The sequence below is a fragment of the Mesitornis unicolor genome, unplaced genomic scaffold, assembly GCF_000695765.1.
Source record: "Mesitornis unicolor isolate BGI_N332 unplaced genomic scaffold, ASM69576v1 scaffold21662, whole genome shotgun sequence".
Classification (NCBI taxonomy): domain Eukaryota; kingdom Metazoa; phylum Chordata; class Aves; order Mesitornithiformes; family Mesitornithidae; genus Mesitornis; species Mesitornis unicolor.
Genome location: NW_010171492.1, coordinates 10183 through 34892, shown reverse-complemented (window position 1 = coordinate 34892; position 24710 = coordinate 10183). Strand labels below are relative to the sequence as shown.

General features: G+C 35.0%; 1 protein-coding gene across 1 annotated transcript in view; it reads right to left on the bottom strand.

Annotated features, from left to right (window-relative positions):
• Positions 1 to 716: 716 nt before the first annotated feature.
• LOC104537244 (syntaxin-binding protein 4-like) overlaps positions 717 to 24710 on the bottom strand; it is a gene marked incomplete at its 3' end in the record, with an annotated part of 32891 nt that continues 8897 nt past the window's right edge. Inside the window, exons 5-19 of the mRNA XM_010180065.1 lie at positions 24409 to 24483; positions 22092 to 22177; positions 21290 to 21419; positions 20585 to 20717; positions 18287 to 18393; positions 17698 to 17881; positions 16726 to 16804; positions 13830 to 13912; positions 13238 to 13334; positions 11716 to 11828; positions 10962 to 11048; positions 9548 to 9613; positions 3459 to 3635; positions 1274 to 1390; positions 717 to 766 (exon numbers count right to left, since the gene is read on the bottom strand). Of these exons, the coding sequence (XP_010178367.1) occupies positions 717 to 766; positions 1274 to 1390; positions 3459 to 3635; positions 9548 to 9613; positions 10962 to 11048; positions 11716 to 11828; positions 13238 to 13334; positions 13830 to 13912; positions 16726 to 16804; positions 17698 to 17881; positions 18287 to 18393; positions 20585 to 20717; positions 21290 to 21419; positions 22092 to 22177; positions 24409 to 24483 (1584 nt within the window). The remainder of the gene's footprint in view (positions 767 to 1273; positions 1391 to 3458; positions 3636 to 9547; positions 9614 to 10961; positions 11049 to 11715; positions 11829 to 13237; positions 13335 to 13829; positions 13913 to 16725; positions 16805 to 17697; positions 17882 to 18286; positions 18394 to 20584; positions 20718 to 21289; positions 21420 to 22091; positions 22178 to 24408; positions 24484 to 24710) is intronic.

Here is a 24710-nt window from a genome sequence, read left to right as displayed (position 1 = left end):
CCTCTGCAGAGCCTTCCTACCCTCAGCATATAAGATCACAGACATCTACAACATAATAGTAGATTCAATCCTGCAGATTTTTTAAAATAAAGTTCCAGCTAACTTCACTTAAGTAGATTTGATTTCCTTGAGAGCCTTACTGAAAAGGATGGCAGGACAGAGACCAAACAACTTTATTGTTCCATTAATATTTATGTAAAAATCTGGACTATATAGGTACAATCATGCTGATATTCTCAAAGACCAAAGGCTGCTCTGAATCTTCCTAGGTACCTTTTTAAACAAGAAAAGTAGTAAAACTTAAATGGATATTCATGTTATCAATTTATTTACATGCTACTGAATTAATGATGATGCAAAATCACTTGGGCAAATCTAAAAAATAATTAAAAAAATTATAACCCACTGTTAAGTTTCCTTGCAATTTTAACTAATCCTTAGCACATTGTAATTACTTCATAGAAACAGCCAGACAACCATAGCTATGTAATTACTAACTGTTTTAATTTAATGCTGAGGTTTTTAATGAAGCTGTATCCTGAAAGCCTAATTTATAATTCATGCCATTCCGCCTCCTCCAATAAAATGACACTCAGAAACATACAGCAAAAAAATCTAGGAAAAATGCTACAAGACAGTTTTTGGGGACTTTTAAACTATAGTCGAGTTTTTCAATATTACCATTGCCATTTCAATATTAATAACTCTTTCATTACCTTAAAACTGTTGAGGCAGTAGAATTATCTGACAGTATTTCATGCACAACCTGTTGGGCATATTCAAGAAGTTAACAGTTTATAAATTGACACAGTCAAAAAGTTAATACCTTATAATTCGATGTTCTATTTGGGTGTGGGGGATTTGATTTGTAATTAAAGAGTCTATGCCAGCCAGAAGTGTAGAAGTAAACCCCAAAATATTATAGGTATTTCATTGAAAGAGGTTATAATAACATCACTTTTTCTGTTTCATAACATTTCAGAATATTAACAAATATTACTATTTCTGCCTTCTTCCTTTGTGGAATTTCACAGAAATTGATAAAAGTTTGTGAAAAATTAGGTGAAAAAAAATTATATGATCAGTTTGATTTGTTTAGTGTACAGCAAAACATGAAGATTAAGTAGATTCCTACATGGATCTGTACACTTATACACCAGTGTTATTTCTAGCAACGAAAGGATTTCTGCAACTAGTCTGTAGTCAGTTCACTGTGTTTATTCCTCAGAATCATCAACACAAAACTTTTCCAAACAAAATGATAGGCAGTTACCTCTACAAACTGCAGCAATTTTTGAGTAGCCACCTCAAAGGTCTTCCTAGCCGATTCTGACTTCCGCAGCTGGCAGTCAAGCACCGTTACTCTCTTTCTCAAGTCTTGGATGTTATCCTGGGAGAGAGAATTTAAGGCTTTTATTCTGACCATTTTCCCCAATAGTGCACACAGATAAAAAGTGTGAATTGAAATGGATGTCTGAAATGTTTAACACCAACTCTTTTCTGCAGTTCTGAAAAACAGAGGTGCTCCTGAGGCAGGTATGCCTGATCTGCTAGCAAATCAGCTCCCAGACTGCAACATATTTTGACAAATGATATAAAGGTAAACTGAAATTGGCAGATAACAACAGTCATGGAGCTAAGTCTTAAGACAGTTTGAACTGATTCATGAATGGACCAAAAATACAGATCCGATGGTCACAGTACCTGTCAGCAGGGTGGCGTAAATAGCCAGCATGTGAACAAACTCAGTCCACTGGTTTGCATCTCTACGTCCTTTGGCCAACACAGTAATTACGGCATATCTTGGAGCTAATTACCCCCTAGGATTTCTCTACAAGCACTTGTATAACCTATTGATCAGTGTTACGCATACCTTCAGCTGCAGAGAATTTTGAGCCCCATTAACCCAAGTTCTGGAGGCTCAAGGCTTCAGCTTCAGTTCCTGGCACTGTTTGCGTGAGAGAACCACGAGAAAAGTCTTCATGTGTATATCGGCATGTTTGTCTAGCTAAGCTGTCTGCTGAACAGATCTCAACCAAAATACACTCCAAAATTAAGAAAATATCACTATCATTAAAAAGAAACTTCTACATCACTGTGGGTGATCTTTTCTGAAAGTCCACTACCTGCTATAACCCTCTTATTACAAAAACCCACCAAAACTCACTTATTATCTTCACTTGATACAAATGAGTACACATATTTGTTTATATGCATATATATATACATCTACCATGATATTCTGAATGTCAGAGAACGCGTTGATTAAACCACCTTTTTTTGGTAATCTCACTTTTTTGGTAATGTCCACTATTGGTAAACCCTCAGAGGGACCTTACTCTTTTATACTAAAAAGAGTACACTACAGAGTTGGAAACTACTTTATACTGCTTCTTTCCAGTACGAAATGCAGAGTCAAATCTCCACTCAGATTTTCAAGTACTCACTCAGAATTTCAGAAATTCAATCTCAGAAACAAATCTCTAAGAAAGCAACCCACATGCTCTGCATTTCTTAAAATTTCTATTATTTCTTCAAGTCCTAGAAAACAATCACTGCTTCAAAAATACCTGACATAAAAGATGGGGCATTTCAGTCAGATCTTCTGAAATAACAGCTTCTAGAGTGTTATTTGTCTCATCACACACACAATTAGATCAGAGGAATTCCTCCCCAGGAGTACTTGCCATGTTGCTGCTTGGCAAGCCTGTCTAGCATAGAGCTCAGTTTTACCTTTTAATACCCTGTAAGATTGCACTGATTCTCATGATGAAATAAGGCAACATTTCAGTAGGCTTTCTTCATCAGTTCCTATGCACATCCACTCCTCATGAGAAAAAACAAGGTAAACACCCACATGCCAACCTGCCTGCACTTGTTCAAACTGTGTACAGAAAACTGATCTGCAATTATGGGGGAAAATTTTCAAGTACCTCAAATATTTTACTCCTCAGCATGTTTTGAAATGCCTCACTGGAGAGGATGTGGCTTTAAAATACGAGGAAGGATACTGTTACTAGCATTTAAATAATTATCTTGATTAAATCTGAATTTACTTAAGAATAGTACTGGACTTCTTACTGTTATTATTTGCCTAACAGAAACATAAGTGTGAAGGCCACTTTTACATAAATACAAAAGCATACAAAGATACATACATTAGAGACAATGTATCTGCAGTCCAGAAACTATTCCATGCTTTAATGCTTGAGATGTGCCATTTTGACCTGTGACCCACATATGCTTTCAGCTCCTATTTTTCCAGCCCAAAGATATCTGGATAAAGGAAGACTCATACACTTCACATTACCCCTTCAGTACGCATCATTCCAGATATTGAATAATACAAGACAAACAGTGACCTACTTTAGAAAAGCAGATGAAAAGAAAATGAAAACAAGATACATGACAACAGCAAGGAAACCATGGTAACTCCGACAGGCGACCGCTTTGCTTACTTTATTTTGGCCAGAATGATCGGTGAGCTGAGCCTTCAGCTCTACAATTTCAGCCTCCAACAGGCGAATTACTTCTTCATAGTCCATCTCCATTCCACGCGCCTGCCTTTGTGCAGCCTCTGCAAGATGAATCCTACTTCGCAGGGCTCTTGTCTCCTCTACGGCTGCCTTGGCTTCCTACAGATGATCAGATTTAATGGAAAAGTTACAACTCCAGCTAACAAAGAAGTACAGATTTAGCTCAAAAGTACTGCAGTTGGCATTAGGGCTACCTTTTCGTACTTATGGTTAGATGGTTCAATTGCTAATTTTTAAGTGCATGATGTCCAAACAAAGAGCAGCTATTTACAGAGAGAGATAATTTTCCTAATAAATTAAATAATGAATTCTATGATTACTATAAATCTAATTGAATAAAAGGTTTTATAGAAATGCATCTGGTGCTCTTAACCTGCCCCATCACTTCAGCACTAAAAAAGTACTTTAAAGAGATGTTATTTCATGTCATTGTTATTGCCTGAATTCACACAATTCTGAGGTCACACATCATGTAGATGGACTTCTAATGTAAGTATTGAGTTGACACTGCTCTTGGAATAAGTGTTGGGTTTTATTTTTCTGCCTAGTTCCTGCTCTTACATTGTTATCCTGTATTACCACTGAAAAGTATAATATAAAATTTATATATAAATAATGTATGGAAAATAGGAAATTAGAAACTGATAGCTTTTAATTCAGCCAAAGTAATCCCTAAATGTTGTAAAATCTGATTTAGAGAAGGATATTGCTCAGTTCATTTTATTACTGAATACTAATGCAAGTTAACTTTGATTTGTAAATTTTAAGTCAGACTAAAGGTTTGGACAAGAGATGAGTTTACACTAGGAAAAAACCAAACAAACTGCTCATCAAAAAATGTAGACGTACTGACTCACTGACATGGAAAGCATTGATCACCTTCCTCCTTAGCTTTTTATTAATCTATGGAAAAATTCACTTTATATTAATTTGCCGAATCATTAAAGTTGTAAGGTTTAAATACACTAATTCACAGAGCTAGAAATTCTTTGTATAAATTCCTCAGCTAAGGATACTTAAGTAAATATCCTGTTTCTAGTTTACCTATTGTATTTTATTATCACAGCTACAGCCTGGTTGGGAATGGTGCTAGAGGAGAAATAGGTAGGAGTAGAGAAGAAACAAACTAAGAATCTATACAAAGTAGGCAGTAACGTTCTAGACACTAGACTTGAAATCACCGATTCTGGAAAACCTAAATGACCAAATCTTCCAATTGTTGTGGAAGAAATGTCAGATAATATTTAACAGGTGTCATAATACAAGTGAAGTGTCTGAAGAGGTCAGTTAGGCTTACAAAGGCAGATTTAACTCTATTCTTTCCTAACTTAGAAGCATTTGTTCTGTGCAATCAATATTCTACAAGATGGGTTTTCCTATACTTTGTCATAATGTTTTCTCATCTACCAATCGCAGTTTCAGATTACTTTTAACCTGTACACTGTTAGCCTTAATAAACAATATATATTATCTTTCAGGTCATACGTAAACTAATCTCAACTGCATATATAGGACATAATCTTCCTCATATTTACAATGGTTTTACAAAATAATACCAATTTGGATAATTGCCAGGGACACTCTAGACTCTTAGAACATAAAGCATCAGAAGAAGTAATCACACATGTAGCAAACAACATCATCACTAGTGAATACAGATGATATTGCTGCTATCTATATGAACACAAGTGATAAGAGATACATTTAAAGAACCTTTAATTTGAGAGCAAGTATAATGATTTTTGTGGGTGGTGTGGTGTTTTTTTTAAGCACAGAGCCTATCCCACTTGATGATCATCTCCACCTGGAAACACAGACTATTCAAAAGCTTATTGCTGTAAGTCTCTCTGTTATTTGGCTGGTTCGTTTTACAGCTGTCTAAAAGCAGTGCAAGGGGCCATTGCTGAAAGCACTCCCTGAAAGGCCACCAGAACCATCCACTCCTCCTGCAAGCTGCTCAGAGCAGCTCTTTTTTCTAGAAACAATTGAGAAAACACAGGAGTTTCTGAGAAGTTATGAATCTACAGAAGTAGAGCTCAAACTCACTGTTTCTGTAAAGGGCATTTTCTTGCCGCTGTAAGAAACAGCGTGACGCACTGGCAAGAAGAGCTGGTCCCTACTGATCCAAAGGAAGATTTGGTAGCCTTCAGTAGCAAAGGTATCCTTCAGAAACAGGACGGAGGTGGGAAAAAGACTCTTGAAAGAGTCTTGAAAAGATGCTCTGGTATTAAGTTTGACTAATATATATGAACACAGAGGCCTTGACAAAGGGTGGCATCTTAAAAATGCACACATAGGAATTACTTCAATGAACTGACATCAAAAAAGTCATGAGAAAATTGCTAGAATGAAAAGGGAGGTCTGCATTTTGAAATAAGACCTCCCTGAGATAAAGGTTTAATCTCTTATAATCCAGAACTGCCTTTACTCCTCCATTGTTTCTTGAGAAACCCAATTGTTGAATATTAATTTCTCTGTAATAGCAGACTAAGTATGACCAGATTTCAACAGTGAAAGACCTAAAGGAATAATTAACGAACAATGAATTCTTACATTCCAATGAAACGATTATCCACACTACAACTGAATTAGAAAAATTTTCTGACAAACCAGAAACTGTTTGCTAGGGCAGGGAGGCACAAATGGAAACGATACCATCAGGTTTCCCCGTTCTATGGTTACTGAAGCTGGCCCTGCGGCGACGTGTTGGGTTCTCTTATACAAGTAGGGGACCCTGACCAGTGAAAACCAGACGGATTGCAGCATGCTTCAGCAGCATTTTCTCTTGTCCCATTCAACTGCTTGTATGAAGGAAGATGGAACAGAAACGGAATCTGCAGCTGCGAATATTTCATCTATATAAATGCCTGATGGAGGCTAGAGGAGAAAAACTGCATCCTTACAGAATCCATTTCAAGGTAGAGATTTCCTTCAAAGACGAGTTCTATTTCTTCCTTGGATAAATTCAAATGTCAGGAGAAGGTTTTATCTGAGTAATAATCCAGCCACCACAAACACTACAACAAAGGTATTCTGTTAAACTGCACAAAAATTTGTAGTTACAATTCAACAATGCTTATTCATTAATTTTACAGAAATTGCATGCTGAAAACATCCTTTAAAAGAACTTTGCGTATCTACTATATAATAAATTAAAAAACCTAATGAAATAAAAATAAACCAAATACTTCTTTCAGGCAGGGTGAAATAAATTACATACTACTTTCAAAATAGCAGCCATTCAAGTCCTAGTCTTCAAAGCACCTCTTTTCCTCTTAGAAAACATGTACATAGAATAGCAAATCTTAGCCCTATGAAATACAAGTCCAGCAGTTTGAGATACCACAAACTGTGTCCTGTCTTTACAACCTTTCACATTTACTATGTTTAGCTGAGGTGCTTCAGTTGACAATAACTGCATAAAAAAACTTGGGTAAAGAAGAGATCGTTCAGGCTGGTGTGACCCAGGACTTTCAGCAGTACAAAACACAGTCAGACTCGTCCTATGTTTTATGCCAATTTCAGCTTCCATATAATTTCAAGGAATAACTAAAGATAGTGCTATATCACAATTTCACAGTAAAAATGTACCAATTAATAAATTTTAATTGCCATCGACCAATATTAGAAAATAATTACTACCTCATATCAAATTTAGTGATATTTCTAATCTTAAGATTTTGTTTATCCTGTTAGCTACTGATTCAAGCACCACTTAATGAATGGGCACTAACAAAACATATCCATTAACCAGAATATTTGTATGCCTGTTTCAATTAAGCTGTAATCTCTGCAATTCATAATTAGTAGACAATAGAAATACTACAAAAGATACTCCTACATATGACTGGTAGCCTGTATCCTCATTTAAAACCCTGTTTTTTCACAAAAGAAATCACAGAATCACAGAATATTAGGAGTTGGAAGGGACCTCGAAAGCTCATCCAGTCCAACCCCCCTGCCAGAGCAGGATCACCCAGACCAGGTCACACAGGAACACGTCCAGACGGGTTTTGAATGTCTGCAGAGAAGGAGACTCCACAGCCTCTCTGGGCAGCCTGGGCCATGCTCTGTCACCCTTACAGTAAAAAAGTTTTTCCTTATGTTCAGGTTGAACCTCCTATGCTCCAGCTTGCACCCATTGCCCCTTGTCCTGCCATTTGCAATCAGAGAGAAGAGCCTGGCTCTTTCCTCCTGATGCTCACCCTTTACAAATTTATAAACATTAATGAGGTCAATGATTTTTTTTGTAAATACTTAAATTGTACTGAATTCAGAAGACTTTAAGCATGTACTTAAGTTGATCTGTTTGTTTACTTTTAATCAGGCCATTAGGGCTCAATAATGTACTCAACACATTTCACTTACTTCAGCTCATGAAGGACTGCATCATCATAAGTTAAATGACAACTTGTACTGCAAGTAGCTTATTTTTTTAAACTTTGCATCACTATGAATCTTAGCGTCAACACTGGTTCTGAATTACAGAAATACATATAAAACACTTGAAAATGCACCAAGTATAAACAGAACTAAAACTTCCATGAAAAGCCTGCTTGTATCTCCTAAAACAGATCACACAGTGCTGTAATCACATACAATTTATTATTTCTTTTTCATTTCAGTACATGGAACCTTTTCAACAGCAGTTACTTAAAACACTTACTAGAAAATTAGAGTATTTATTCCCCTGGAGGTTTGTACTGCAAAGCTGACCTTCACCATCAGGTGACAGTACTGGACAGAAAAGTAAAAGTACGAGGACCTCAGGTGGTAGAAAATAGGCATTGCTGCCACTTAAAAGCCATCTTTGTCCAAGTCTGTGTTCCGAACAAGAGCAAGTATGTGAACCGAAGCACTTGATGCTGAGGACCTAATGTCTGTAGTGTTTGCATTTTGGGATTTGGACTAGCTTTAGTCTAGACTGAACATCTGCTCTATTCTACAACAACAAACTGAACACCCATTAGCGAATGGAAACATAAGGTGAACTACTGGGACATGCTTCTAGTTGAATTTTATCCAAAAAAGAAACCAATTTAGTTCCCTGCTGTCCCACAGTGTACAGACAGCAACATCACAATATTAATGGAAAGCAGTTCTCCTATATGCAAGAAAGAAAATGTGATGATGAAGGAGCTGGACAAATCTACATATATGAGCAAAAACGTAAACCTAATCTTAATGTAACAGTACATGGAAAGACTTTGAAACTGTATCTTGCATTTCCACATATGACATCTGACGGAAAAAAGAGCCATGAGAAACCAACAAGGAATATGTGTAGCAGTACGGGAGAGAAGAAAGGCAGCCAATTCGTAAGAAGAAAGGAGTTGGACAGGATGTTCAGTAGAAGCCGAAAACAGGAAAGTTACCTGGATTTGAATCCAGGCTATAAATGACATAAGACCCACATATAATTGGAAATTTCCTTTAAGAGACACAAGAAGGCTAAATTTCCTAAGAAACTCTGATTTCTTCTCTCATAGAGACAGATACGGAGACAGAAACAAGACATTCCTCACAAAACACTACTGTGTTTTTCCTAGTAAATATCAGGTAAAATTGTCAAGTGTGTCTATTTTGTCATTTAAAACCCTGGTTGACATAGAAAGTAGCTAAGGTTAGGACTGCAGATTGGGTATGCTGTTGCCTAAGAACAGCAAAATCACTTCAAGAACACTTCAGACCACAAAAGTGCTACTACATTTTATCCAACTTACTTGATCCAGCTTGTCTTATGGTTTCCACCTCAATTCAACAGCAAGAAAGTATTATTGATTTCAAACTTTAAGGATCAGTATTCTCCAATTCTAATAAAAAGCTTTGTAGTATCAAAAGAACCACTTCGTGTTGGAGTCAGTGTGAAAGTATAGTCTACATGAGCACCAAGAGGGAAAGCATAGTCTATACGAGCATCAAGAGAGAAAGAAGTGCTCCCTTCTCCTTTCCATAAAAAACTGTAAAAAAAAAAAAGAGAAAAATTATATTTTTAAGAAACTTCAACATACTTGCTTGACTGTTCGTAGCTCTTCTGTTAACCGTTTCTGTAAATTCACAGATTCATCCAATTTTTCCTGTTAAAAAAAAAAAGAACTAGTTAATTATTAAGTCTGAAAGAGAGTTTTTATTCCTAAAACCCAATTAGCTCTTTCAAAACTACAGGCAGAGGTATGTAACTTCTATCCTTCTGTACAACTAGTATGTTTCTAGGCCACAACATATGTCTGTTAATAATGCTGAATACAATCAGAAACACGCATATTAAAAGAGTTGTGGTGGAAATAATAATCTACAGCTTTTAGAAAACCTTTGACAAAATCAAATTTTAATCTCTAAAAGCTAGGTTTTCAGAGAGTTCATTGATAGTGTTTAAGTTCCTTGAGCGTCTGAGGATTATTTACTGGATATTTCTGCAATATAAGTAAAATACAAATGTTAAGTCACTTGTTACCTAGCCACCTAGCAAAAGAGCAGAATAAAGACATTTTTGTGGCTTTAACAGATCTGGTATTTCTCACTCTGTATCAAGTATTTGCCTGTAGATCGTTAAGGGAAGAGAATAAGAAATGAGGCAATTATAGATTGACCATTGCCATTTTTCAACATCAGCAATTTAGGTACTCATTAAGTAGTCACTGCTTCAGTGTTCCATGTAAATTGGGCTCTTGCATTTCAAAGAAGGGTCTTTCATTACAGAGTTTTCAGAAGAAGAATCTTTGTGCACAGAATAAAGAAACAGATCTTTGGCCATGCCAACCCAGTGTTTTTGTAACTTATAGCAAGAAAGAAATTATTTGTAGAGCTGCCTGTATCCTGGGATCCATTTTCCAGTCCTGTCCATGAACAAGAGGTAGGTATGGTAAACAGAAAACCAGAAATTTTTATCTCTTGCATCCTCAAAAAAAGAAATTCGGGGGCATAGGGCAATGGCTGCAACCCAGGGTATTAAAAAATAATAAATATATTTGTTGATTTAGGTCTCGTGTATTTTGTAATGTCTGCAAAATTATGTGTTCATTTTGAAAACAGGTTAATTTATCCTCCAGTTCTGACTTCTTTCAAAATTATTAGCATATGCTCAGACACTGTGGTTACTAGGATCACAATTTTCTAAATTAAATTACTATGCAAATCAGTCACTTCTCCAAATTCACTTTTGAGATATGTCTGCTTAGTCTCATTTCTCTGTGAATCAGATTTAAAAATGTACTAGTATTCAGTATAACAAATAAAATTCACTGTCTGTAGAAATATATTGTACGCGTTCAATCTTCAAACATAATTAGGACTCTTTGCTCTGCCTTTTTATTTATTAACCAAAAACTGCACATAAAATACAAAAGAAAAAACAGTAAATTACTACACACACAAAAAGAAATCAGTCTCTTGAATAATTAAAAGCAAATAAAAATAAAGTATTACCTTTAATCTACTTATTTCTTTTAAAGCTTCATTTCTTTCTTTCTTAAGTCTTTCCATGTCATCCTCCAAAGAATCACAGGCTACAAACTGTATGTATTTAAATATGTAATGTTAGAATGTATTGCTAATGGTATCTTTCATAATCATTAATATTTTATCTTAAAAGGTCTTGTTAAGAAAATGAGAGGATAATCTCAATTTTGAAATATTTTAAAGCTCTGAAAATACTAAAAATGTTTAAGAAAATTCTAACCAACTTATCATCCAAAGGAACAATTATTTTTCCTATTAAAAAGGATTCATGAAAATATTTTTAAAAGTACCAAGAATATAACACTAATAGTCCCTGTTTTCTTCAGTATTTTAAAGATATAATTTTATTTTAGTATTCCTATGCTGTAAACGCACTTTCTTAAATTCGCCTCTAGAATAAAGTAATTTTCACTGTAGTAGTTCAAATCACTTGGCCCAATAATTGTTACTGCTCACGTAGGCAGTAGCAATACATATTCCATTAAGAAATCTCAGTAAATCACTGTTCTTCACTTATAACAAATCACAACATAATTATGTGAATTGCTTTCTGCAAAGTAAGTTGCTTTAGAAAGCTTCACAGAAACTAGGTTATCTTAAAGAACACCATAATACGGAGCTGTTCCAAACATCTGCCCAAGATTTGGAGTAATCTTGCACATAATAAGCGCTCCAATAATCTCCTCCCAATAGTTAAACACTGTACAGGCACACACATTACCTGTGAATCCAGTAAGCTGGCAATTTCATTCACCCCAAATGTTACAGATTTTTGGCCATCATCTGTTGCATTCGTTTGCATAGAGAATAAATTTCTTGAAACTTCAACGAAATCTAAAAAACAGTTTAGATTTTGTTGCTATAGTGCTCAAGCTCAGTTTAGTAGCAGAATCACTGGATGCAACACAACTACTAATACCACAATGTATGGCTACCCTTTTATAAATGCAGCATCTGCCCTCCATAAGATTTCTAAAGGAAAATATTAGAATCAGACACATCTCTCTGAACAGAAACATTTGGCAGAGCTAGTAAGAATAAGAAAAAAAATTTCAAAATAGGTCTTGGGACAAAATATCCCTGAGTCAAATTGTGAAGGAGAAAAGAAAAGCAAACAAAAGGTGGCTTGAAGTTATCTTCAAAGCCCCTGGTTAGAGATGCTCTACATTTGGCAGATCCCTGTGAAAAATTAAAAGAAATCTGCACAGCTGTTCTACACCTGTTCTTCCCAAAGAATTGACCTTACCAGAGGGGACACTGCGTTTCAGGAGAAAAAAGGAAAATAAGATGCTGTCTCACAGCTCATAGTTTCCTTTGTAGGTCCTTTAAACCCCCGATAGAGACCTGGTAAAACTGATGTTGACCCAGTTGAAAGTTTTAAATACAGACACTCACTACAGCATTCTCAATCAACGTGGCTTGGATTACCCATTCATTTTGAATGTATAAAAAAGAAAATCTGCTATAATATGGCAGAAAAGTGGAAATATAAAGGTCAGTTTGTTTGCATCACATAAAACCTGATGGAAGTTTTGGTATCCTTCTTGGTAAGTTACTTTAAATCCAGTGTCTTTTTGGATGGTTAAGTACAAGAAATTATTTTTCATATACTAATGTTTAAAGCTGCTTTCCATGAACTTCAGAAGAAGTGAAATTTCCACCAGTTTTAGCATCAGAACTATCATGTGTCTCTCAGTTCATGAGAAATATTCTTAAATTGTTAATGACACCTACCAAAATCAACATAACCAACAGAAGCAACTCATTCTCATCAGAATTAGCTTTACCTAGAAGACAACATGATGGTCTCCATGCAAAATACTAAAGTTTAGACAATAAATCTTTATACAATAGTTAAAATATTTTTGATTCTCACAAACTAAACAAGGTAAATAATCCATCAGTTTAGTTGCTTCAGGAAGTCTCTTTAACCATCAGTACTCTCCCAAGTAATTCTGGGGACAATTATAGTTGCCAAGGCAAAAATTTAGGAATTTGTGTGCACAAAATCAAAACTTTCTCAAGGCTGCTCTTAATTAGATAAATTTGTGACTTGCTTTCCAATTACTTAGTTTCAGAATTCCAAGCTTATTTTTATACAGTAGAATAAGGTTCTTGCCTCAAAGTGTCAATTTATTTGCAGCAGCAAACCAATACTGACAGAAAATAGATTAATGGTCATTCTCACTCATTTCTATATACCTACATTTCATTATTTTCTATGGTAATTAACAAATTATTACCTCCAAATGACACTGTTCCTTTAGAATCTTTCTGAAGTTGCTGCCTTAGGGTTTGCTGCTGTTCATCTGTGGGCTGAATCCCAAGATAATTCAATGCCTGGAAGGAGAAAACTTATTTTGGAGAAAATAAAAAAAAAAAGGACTAGGGATAATGATTGCAGGGACATAGGGGAGTAATTAAAGAGCTATACTTCAAAAAGCCTTTGTATCATAGGACACTCTCACTGACAACACTTTTATTCCAGAGACACTCTTCGACTTTTCCTTCTAATTGAGAGATGTTCAGATATTATTTAACCTTGAATACAGATGAGTGAAATATGCAAACCCCTTTGTCCTTAATATCTGCCTTAAAAATCTTGAGGGATGTTCAGATTCCCAGAAGAGTTAATCAGTAATTATTTTAACAAAAATGATAATTTGCCCAGTATATAAAAGGAAATATTGGTCTGCACCTGAAAGAACTATCCAAACAGAAAATTTGGTGTGCAATTTATACCTTAAAGTTTGTCAACCTAGAAATATGATCCAGATGTTGTACATGCATCATGAAGTGGGAGAAAGGAAAACTCAAAAGACAAGAAGTATTTACCCTCTCCAGCTTTTCTGCTTTGAGACGAACGGTAGAGTTCCTTCCTTGTAGCTCATAATCATCATTCTGGCTGGGGGCAATAACTAAGCAGAAAAAATTAAAATTAAATAACAATACAGTTGTAACTATTGCTTTGAAAAAATTTCTTCTGAAGCTCTGCTCATCAAAAAGATGCCAGTTAAATACCCACTTGCCACTAATAAATGTTAATATTTAGATTGACCTTTTTTTTTAAAAAAGACATAATTGTAATAAACAGAAATTATGGGTATCAATCACTCAAACATTTTTTTTCACATCAGAAAGTGACAAAGAGCAAATTAGCAGAAAGAAACCAGGAATAACTTCGAGCAATTCATCAAGCATATGGCTTATACTTGTGGTATTTTCTCTCCTCTCAGAGATGCACAGTTACTCTGGAAACTGAAAGGGAAACACACTTGTGAATTCTGAGAAAAATCCTCAAGATGCACCCTCAGTATAAGCGACAGTTCTTGAAAGCATATCCAGTGATCCAGAAAACACTGGAAAGAGAGGGAATGACCTGCTGCCAGATAAGGGCTGTCAGGAGGTAGCTGAGACTGAATACCAGAAGGCTCCTCAGTATTTTTTCCTGGAGAGGAACTCTTTTCCAAGAGCTACCATCTATTACGCCATCATACATCATCCCCTCCTCTCCAGTCCTTAAAGTCAGAAATACAAGAAGGTTGCATGATTTTTAGCTGCTTGCATTAATAACTCAGGGTGCATCTATTTCATTTCCAACATACACAAATGATTAAGCTGTGTGTGGAAAAGAAGCTAGCAGTGCTAAGCAGTCCATATGCAAGATTTCAGAATAATTGCTGGTTTGGGTTTTTTTGGGTGTATATGCTCAGTTTTAATGGAACTTGAGAAATGTAGTCGCAGCTTTGTCATGCTTCAGAAATACCTGTGGATACAACAAAAGGAGAAAAAACCTTTGCAAGCCCTTGATGACAGGCAGCAGGCAAAAGGAGCAGTTAATTGTCTGTTCCTCTGGATTTTACATGTATGTAATCAGAACAAATTAATTGACTTGTTTTTTACAGAAGAAAATGGAATATTACTTTGTGTTCATTACTCATAAATATAATTTAGATCTTAACTCATTATTTCATTAATGGACTAGACAGGTACCAGAACCAGCATTTGGAAATGAAGGGATCTTGCAGTCTGAGATTCTCTAAGGAAACAGAAGGAATTACACAGAGTTCTTTTTTTTTTTATAGTTTCACAGTATATCTGTTTCCAAGCGCAAAGTAATTTACATTCTCTTTATATGCCAAAAGCATAAACCAAAACATCTTGAAAATCTCTGACACTAACACCTCTCACATGCTATATTAAATTCTGAAGACAGTGGGCTAGAACCTCAGCTGAATTGGCACACTCCTTTTAAACTCAGAATGAAAAAGCCTCGTGTATGAGTTTGTGCAAGAATTTCTCAAAATTATGCTGATTTTTCTTACAGCTTTTAAAAAGAAGCTATCCAAGAGCTACTTTATTTTTTCAATGTTATCCTCGAAAGGTTATCCTTGAAAAAGGGCAGCATGAGAGAAGTGGCAGCTTTGACTAACAATGTGGTACTAAATAAGACTAAAATGAAAAATGACAAGAAACAGTACAAACTGCAAATATTTCTGCTTTCAACTCTACTAGCTATGTAATTCACATATGTTAAGAAAGAGTGGCTGCCTTGGTCTCTTTAAGCAACAATGAAGCTCCTCTGTATTCCGCCACATTAACCAAAAGTCTTATATTCTGAATATATTAAAAAATAGCCTTTTGCCTTGTTCTTCTGATTTAGTTGTGGTGTTTTTCATGATAAATATGAAAAAACTAAGTGATCACTGAACTCCAGGTGTGTTCATGACTACAACCTTTCCAGTTTCAAAAGTTCACATTCAGGCAGCTCACCCTTCAACGAAGGAAGCCAACTGGTCAGATTTGTCATATGGAGACTGTTTCATTTAAAATTAGGATATCTAATATTGGACATAATAAATGCAGGTACAATTTAAGTAACATCAGTGGAGTGACATCCAGAATTAATCAGATCCTGTATGTTTGTCCTTCTCAGTATATTAGAGATCAAGCTGAGAAGCACAGGTTATGCTTACTACCACTTGAAGAATGTAGTTATGTCTTCATATAGAGATACAGAACAGAATCAGTTCTATTACTGTGTCAGCTGAGACTCTCAAGATTATGTCAGACTACTGCATTTTCAAAACTATTTGTAAATACAATGCATACTTGTTTCCCAAAGGAATTACAATTGTTCAGATTTGGTTCTGATCAAATTCTACAACCTCTATTTTTCCTTAATGTTTTTTTCAAAATATTTGTTCGGAAATAGGATCAAAGTGACTATTGTCTTTGCTTGAATGTCATGACTCTCAAATATAAATATACACATATTTATTCTATTTGCTAGTAACTTAAAACCTGTTAGAGGTCTGCATGTTATTTCTATCCTTCTAATATGCTGCCCTGATTTAAAAAAAAAGAAGTGCAAGCAGCACACATCCACAGAATTTCATCAAATCAAGAAAGCACAGTTTCTATGGCAACCTAATCTTGATCTATATGTGAGTCTTCATTATCTGGTTTCTACTGAGTCTATTATCTTTGCTGCTGTATTGCAAATGTTGTGATCATTCATTTTTGTTTTCAGCTGTTTATTAAAGACAATGTTAAGTTATATTTGACAGAAGATACTAAACAATCCATTGATCTCAGTCTTTTATCTAGTACTACAAAAATAGTGTGATATTCCTTTTTTTTTAAGACTATCGAGTCTCGCTATGTACTGTTTTCTATATGACAGCTATAGAAGCAAAAAAGAGTGGCAGAGAATTAAATCAGCATTTACCAGTGGCAGACACATCAGCAGGACCGCTGCCTAGAGAAGTAACTGGAGACTGCTCTCCCATCTTGACTCCAGTTTCCACCTATGAAAGAAAATAAAAAGTCATGAAACACCATTTCTAAAGCAGATCACAAGCCAAACTAGGAACACGTATAAATGTAAAAGAGGGAGAGAAAGGTAGACCAGGGGGAGATATAGGGCTGAATAGATCAGAACAACCCAAGGAGAAAAGGGAAAGCACGGGTGGTGGTGAGAAGGAACACCATTCAGAAAACTTAGATCAGGGCCTTGTCAAAACCTTAGTTAGGTTTTGAATATCTTTGCAGATTAAGACAGCGCATCCTCTCTAGGCAACCTGCTTCCAATAGGAAAGAAAAATGGGCAAGAATTTTAAGTAGAAATCTCAGACCAATTGAGAATCACCTGCTTCAACTTTGTGTTTGACTTGGAACATCTTATTCTTCCTCGTTCAAAGACAGTACTTCGTTTTTAAAATGTGACAAATTGAAAATATTTTTTTAAAAATTGAAATAATATTTTTAAATATCTTATGGTCAACATTACTTCTTTACAGTAATGGTGAGTATGAACTAAAACAACAATTGTTGCTTAGCTGAAAGGGGAAAAACCCCACATTCTTCCAGGAATCTGATTTTTAAGCAAAAATCCCATCATCTTGTAAGAACTGTAACTTGTGAGACTGCACTGTACTCACACATATGTAGTAATCAGAGAGTACTTTATCTCTGAAATTTATAACTATATCTATCTGATTCTGAAACTGGACTCCATAGAGAAGCAGTAAGGAGGACTTTGCATTTAACTAAGAATCAATATTGTGCAGGAAAAAGAGCCAGTTGTTTTCTTACTACAGTGGTAAATATATTAAAATAGCCCTATACTGAAATTTCAATAAAATTAGGAAAAACAGCCACTTGCTCACTTTATACTAAGAGAAGTAACAAGTATACTCACAGCATTTGGGGTGAACATTGACACAAGCTTCCCATTAGGTGATGCAGGAGGACTAAGTACTGAAGCCTGTTGCTCTCCATATGCCACCAACGACGTTAAGAGACTGGAAGGACGCTGCATATTCTCGGAATAACTGGGAATATTTTTTTGTCTAATAAAAGCTATCTCCCAAAAACCTTCAAACCTAAAATTAAAATTTAAAAAGTTTCAACATATTGTATATGATACTGTTCATAAGATTATATGCTACTCTTACAAAAATTACATTTTCCCAAACTCTGTGTGTGATTTATTTTTCTAAAGGGATGTTCTATTCCACAACATCAAAAAAAGGAAAATAGTGTGAGTTTGGGTTTTGTTTGTTTTTTTTTTTTTTTCTTTTGAAAGGAATGAAAGTATCATAATTTTACAGGTCTAAAAGGTGCATCTGAGTCTCTTTCTACAAAATAATACTGCAGTTGAATATTTAAAATAATTAATATCCCTTGCATTTCTTCTAAGTACATACGACAAGACATTTCACAATCGGACCACAAGTACTGTATAATAAACCATTTTGGAGGGCTAGTTGTTTGACAGTAACAGATACCTCATCTTTGTTCTGTTGATTATGCTTTTTGCCTCTTCATAGGAGACACCAATCATTGACTCTTTGTTTATAGATACAAGTTGATCTCCAGGCTTCAATCGGCCATCCTAACATAACAAATAACAAATATTTGTAGTAATTACATAAATGTACAATGTTACACGTACATAAATGTCACACGTACAATGTTACACATACATAAATGTATGTGTTACAAACAACACATTCTGTATTGATCGCTCATACTATAGGAAAAGCTGGATAATTACAGCACTTTAACATATTCCTCTGGATCTGTTAAGACAAGAAATATCAAGAATGTCTATTAATTTTGCCTGACAATCTACCAGAAACAAATAGCAGATTATTTAATTAATTATTTAATCATCATGATAGCAGTCATTATAAAAGCTTCATCAACCAGAACGGATCTCAGATATTGTGTAAAGAAGAAATTTGGACCTAGATGCATATTTCTATTAAGAAAAGCTCCAAACAAACAAATCACAAAGAGTATTTTTCCAGCAAGGAGTACCAAACTATATGAGTACAGGAAGCTTCTTTACTAATTAATAGAGCTGTGAGTTGGATTAATTTGTATTTCAAAACCAAATGTTCTTGGCTATACATGGGACTCTTCAGGCACTTACTCACCATATTAATCTTAATGAGAAAACTAGGTTACTCTATGAGGAATTCACCAGTCAACACCATGATAGAAATACTATTGTCAACTTTGTGCTTTTGTTGAACTATTAATTGCAAACTTTCTATCAGCACAGGAACATATCACATTTCTGTCTCAGAGACTGTAAGAAAAGACTTTAAATGTGCTAGGCTAGATTTCTCACTAAGATAAAGCTTTCTTTGCACACATTTTAAAAGAGGCCTCAACAATTTAACTGAAAATTCACACACTTCACCTCTGATTACAGAGTTATTGATGACATTTGCCTGATGCAATATACATTAAATCACACATCATATGTCTGTGTTCTTCGGCTTTTAAGAATTTAATCACAGAATCAATGTGACCATGTGAAACACACTGTGTACAGAAGAAGATGCATAGGCAATAAGTAAAATACCTTTTCAAGACCAGTAAAATTTTACATATTTAATATCCTCATACCATAATTTTAGCTGTGTTACTTCAAACCTATGATAGCACTTTACTACAATTTTTTGTCACTGTTTTGGTTTTGACTAAAGGAAAAAGTTGTAGATCTTCTATTTCTCTTGCAGCCAGCCTATTAAAAGATAACCACTTCAATGCTGCCCTCATGTGGCACAGATTTAAAATCTGCTTGCTACTTTCTCAAACAGGACAATCAAGATCAGGAAATTACCTCCAATTCTGCTAATAATGGAACCTACTGCAAATTAATGTCTCAGTTTCAGTCTATCGATTATGTATGATAGGCTTTAAATTATATGTTTACAATGAGAAAAATGTTTTAAAAACCAAAACAAAATAGGAGAACACAAAAGAAGAATGATTACTATTCATCTACTTAAAAGAAGTCCTAGAGAAACACTGCATCTTTTTCTTTCCATCTTGGCATTTTGAGATTAACCTTAATCTACAAATATTCAGTCACAAATAGTTATAGACTGGGGGTAAAACTCACTGCTTGTGAAATTATCTCGTACCATCTTGCTTGGCAAGAGGCAAAAACTGGTGATGTACATATCAAAATAACCATAACTCAAGACGCAAGAAGAGACACTTGGATAAACGGTTCTGTATACTTGAAACAGACAGTTCTGTTACTTATTTATAAAACTGGCAAACCCTTCTGATTTACACAGTGCATTTGTCATAAATGAAAACAGTAACCAGTACCGATTCATATATTTTATTAGTCTGCACTATCAGAATATTTTTTATTCTAATTTGCTTACACAATGCTTTCCAACTGCAAGGCTCCATCTAAATCAACTGCAAGGGAAAAATGATATTTCAAATGTTAAAAAAAAAAGAGAGGCAATCTGTAGCTCTGTCCAATCCATGGTGATTTACTTTGCATAATGCAGCCTCTTGAAGTTGATTTCTTACTTTCTCATATGTAAATTGGGGAATAAGATCCTTATTTACCTCAAATAAACTCATGAATAATTTTCATTACCATGTAACCAAGCGATGGTGCAATGAGTTAATTCTGTTTAAGAGAAAGCACACAGAAACACAATTCCTATTTCAAATACAGTTGTATATATAAAATACTGAAGTAGGCACTAAATGAAGGCAAAAATACAGGTGGACTGAAGGGGGAGGGAGGGAAAAAAGGTCTTTACCTTATGACAGTCACCACCAGGGATAATGTCTTGAATATATACCAAAGGCCCTTCATTTCTGTTAATTCCTCCTACAATATTCAAACCTAGGCTTGTTCCTTTGCAGATAGAGATAATCTGAAATGCACTATCTCTACAAAGAGAAAGGAAACAAGAAAAGTATAACTACTACACTGAACTAGATACTCAATAAAGACCAAGGTGATTTTAATGATTTCACAAATATATATTACAGCAACAAACAGAAATAGTGGACATTTAATCTCGATCTTCAAACATTACATTGCCTACTTACTACAAAATCAGCAACTTTGCTTGTTACTTCTGGCAATTACAGAAAGAACCCATATTATTTTACAAGAATAAAAGCTCCTCTCTACTATATACATATATTTATCTATATATATCTCCAGGGTTTATGGGAGTACCTAGGTACGCATAAACCAGAAGCTTCATTGATCATTAGGGGACACTAAGATCAAAAGTCAATCTGATTAATTTCCTTCTACCATGTAAACAATAAAGAAATGAGAAAAGTACCTTATTAAAACTGAGAGTTTGCAATATCAATAGTACAACTTACAGGATTTTAAAACAAAAGAAAAAGTTGAACACTTAGTGCTCAACCCAAAATTTTCGCAAGCAGCCACATACACCATTTTCTACAGCTCACACAAGGGAGTTACAGTTGGTTTCAGAATTTACTTTGTAAGCTTTGGAGATGGTGCTGGGACAGAATTATTTCTGCTGATGGTCGTGATATTATCCTTTGGGTGCAACTGAGGACTCTGTGACCTTGAGGATGAGCCAGAAGAAGAGCTGTCTACAGATTTTGCTTAAAGAAAAGAAACAATGAAAAAAGAAATAAAACACACATTTGGGAAATGCATGAAGTTTCAACCCATGTCAGTAAGTTCAGAGAGACTATTTTCATGTTAGATAACAGACAAACTATTAGCAGTCAAATAACCAAAAGAAAGCTTAAGTCTGCCAAAAGAGCCAAAAATTGTGAGCCCCCCAGGGTTCCAGGAATAACTTTAAAACATAGCAAGTGATATTTTTTTTTCAAACTGGGAGCAAAAGTTATCTCAGGTGAATAATCTGTCATGCTATACAAAGGCATCCTAATTAGGTAACAAGTCCACAAGAATTAGAATTTATGGTATTTTAGCTCAAATTTTCATAAGTACTTTGAAATCTTAAGGTACATTTAATCTACAAATACCAAATACTTTTCACATTATTCATTAATTAAAATTGCTTAAAGTATATTTAGTATATTTATTTTAAGAGCTGGGGAAACTGACACACAAACCATTCAAGTTAAATGTTTAGACTACAAATGAAATATTAAAGTCTAAGTAAACATGTGTGTTTTGCCTGCCTTTCAGTCACTTCCTCCAATATACTTTCCACCCAAAATTAGAGTAGTTTTAAGTGCTTCTACTCCACCACAGCATGAGTATTGTCCTACAGGATTAAGTCAGGCTAGAAAGCAACCTCTCACCAGCCAATAGTTGTGTTGGAGAACTTCTTGCAGAGCTGGTGTCACTGTGAGAGCCGTACTTATCCATCAGGTCAAGAAATTCTTTCCTGTGGCAATAAAGAAGATCCTCTCCATCAGCAATTGGCAGCAGTTTAAATGCACCCTTTGAAACCTGCTCCTGTTTCTACTGAACGGTTGCCCTTTCTTGGAGAAGGAAGCTCAACCTCAACTGAAAGAGGAAAGCCCTGTCAAGCATTCAGAAGAGGCAAGGAAAAGATAATGTAGTACTGATCATAAGGATGGAATAGCAATAGACTATAAATGAAATGGACTTTTGGTAGAAAAGTTCAAATTATTACCTCTCTTTACCTTGGATTTCAAAAGTTTAAAAACTTGTAATTCAAGTCAGTTACAGCTAATGAGACTGTTGTATTACTTAGGTCCAGAACAATTTATTTATATTTGAAGGAATCAGATAATATACCTTTAGCATATTCATATTTTTAAAGAATTATTTTAGTTCAACTGTACTGAACAAGAACCTAGAAGAGACTGGCAAACAAAGCTGTGGCACTCAAAAAAGAGGATAGAAAAAATATTTATTAATTATTAAAGAATGAGTAAAACAGATGCAAATTCTTAACTTCTATTTAGCTTTCTCAGAAATTTGCAGTCTAGTTCATCTGAGGTAAATTTCATTATATATAAAATATTGCATGTGCTTGGGCTTTGCTTATCTTTTTCATTATATTGTCTTTTTTAAAAAGGCCTAACAGATGAAATAATAAAGGGCAATTCTTGGTCAAGCACACTGCTGAAAAAAATAGTAAAAGATAAAAGCAGAAGTTCTTTGCAGAAACCAATAATATTGTAAGAAACTGGCAAAAAAGCAGCAAAGACGTACATCCTGTATTAGTATTAAACACATTAAAGAGAAAACAAAGACTCTTGATTAATACTTAATGCAGCTTAATTTGTAAAAAATGTATAAAATTTAAAAAATATAATCTGAGCTATGATTACCTCAGTGATAACAGATTAAAAAATGGAAATAATCTAGAATGATGTAAGTCAGAAACATCAGCAAATTAATATTACAGAATTAGAGAGAGAGAACAGAAAATAACTGATTGCAGGGAACCTAATTCCCAAGTAATTCCAGTGACTGCAGAGAGTTGTTGAAATCTGCTGGATGCATTATTTTTTTAAATATGACAAACTTTTTTGAACTATTGCCAGACCAAGGGAACACAAACACAGCTGAGTGTAAATCAAGTAATCCTGACAAGAAATTGTCTCTCAGGTGTCTGAGTGAGGGACTGCACGTAGTGGCAAATTCTGCACAGGCCATTGGGCGTAGCATCACAACAGTAAAGGACTGATGGATTTTAATTATTCAAGGAGTTTAGAGCAACTAGGTCAGTATGCTCTAGATAAAAGCAGATTAAGAGTGGACCTCACTTATATCTCAGCAGTCTGAAAAAAATAAGAGATCAGAGGCTACAGAGTGATTTAAATGTCTGTCAAATACAACAAATAAAGGAGCAGAAAAAGGAAGCTTAAATTGGACAAAAGGCTAAAAGAATTTAGAGAAGATTCCTTTATGGAGAGATTACTCTGTAAGTGGGACAGCCCAGGAAAGGCAAATAACAGCAGATACTTTTGCAATGATTATCAGAAATAGTTACATAACAGCCATTTCCTCCAGAGATTTAAGTCAAAAGGGGATACAGACGTGGATCATAGCATTTCCATGATTCTCTGCCAATATTGGCTTATATGCTTAACCTTAGACATCAAGGTTAAAGCAATGTTTTAACATAAATGTCCTCATCACGGATGTATTTTGGACTACCTGGTGTAGTGAACAGTTTAACCTACTTACCCAAACAAATTCAAAGCTCATTAAAGATTGAAAAGCAAACTGCTGAGGGGAAACAGTAACTAAATCTGCCTTCTCTCGGAAGCCAAGACCAGCTTACATCATGCAGTTCTGTGGTACTGTCGATCTAACATATTCCTCATTTTCTATTTTAAAATGTGAGAAGTATTATAAAAATTATCACAGCAAATAGTTTTTAATGGTATTAGCTGGTAACATAACATTTCAATCCTCTTCATTAAATGTAAATTGGCCTGGGCTTGCTACTTTAATTGATGCAAATAGTCTCAGAATGAATTGGTATCAAATACTAAACAGAAAAATGTGACATGTGGTACAATTTTGTGATTAAAACTAATCTGAGAGAAAAATACATGCAAGCCTGTCCACCCAACCTTAGAATTATTAGCTTTTTATTAGTTTTGAGGTTTAAACTATGTTTTATTTTTTGCTTACTTTGCTTCTTCATCCCTGGCAACCAGCAGAGACATGTGATTAGACGCTGATGCTGTTCGCAAGATGTCAACAGCCCTAGAAGGAGGGAAAAACAGGCAAATAGATATACCAGGGTGCTGTCAAGAAGTACATGGTGAGTAATGCTAAAAGAGCAGGAAAATGAACAAAGTCTTTATGTAGTTAATCATTTTGACTGCCAGATACAGCAAAAAAAGCTTGCCAGCACCACAACCCAAATTAAGCATTGCAGAGCTGAGCAAAAGACAGACTGGTGAGTTTGTGCCTGGTGACAGGAATAAACT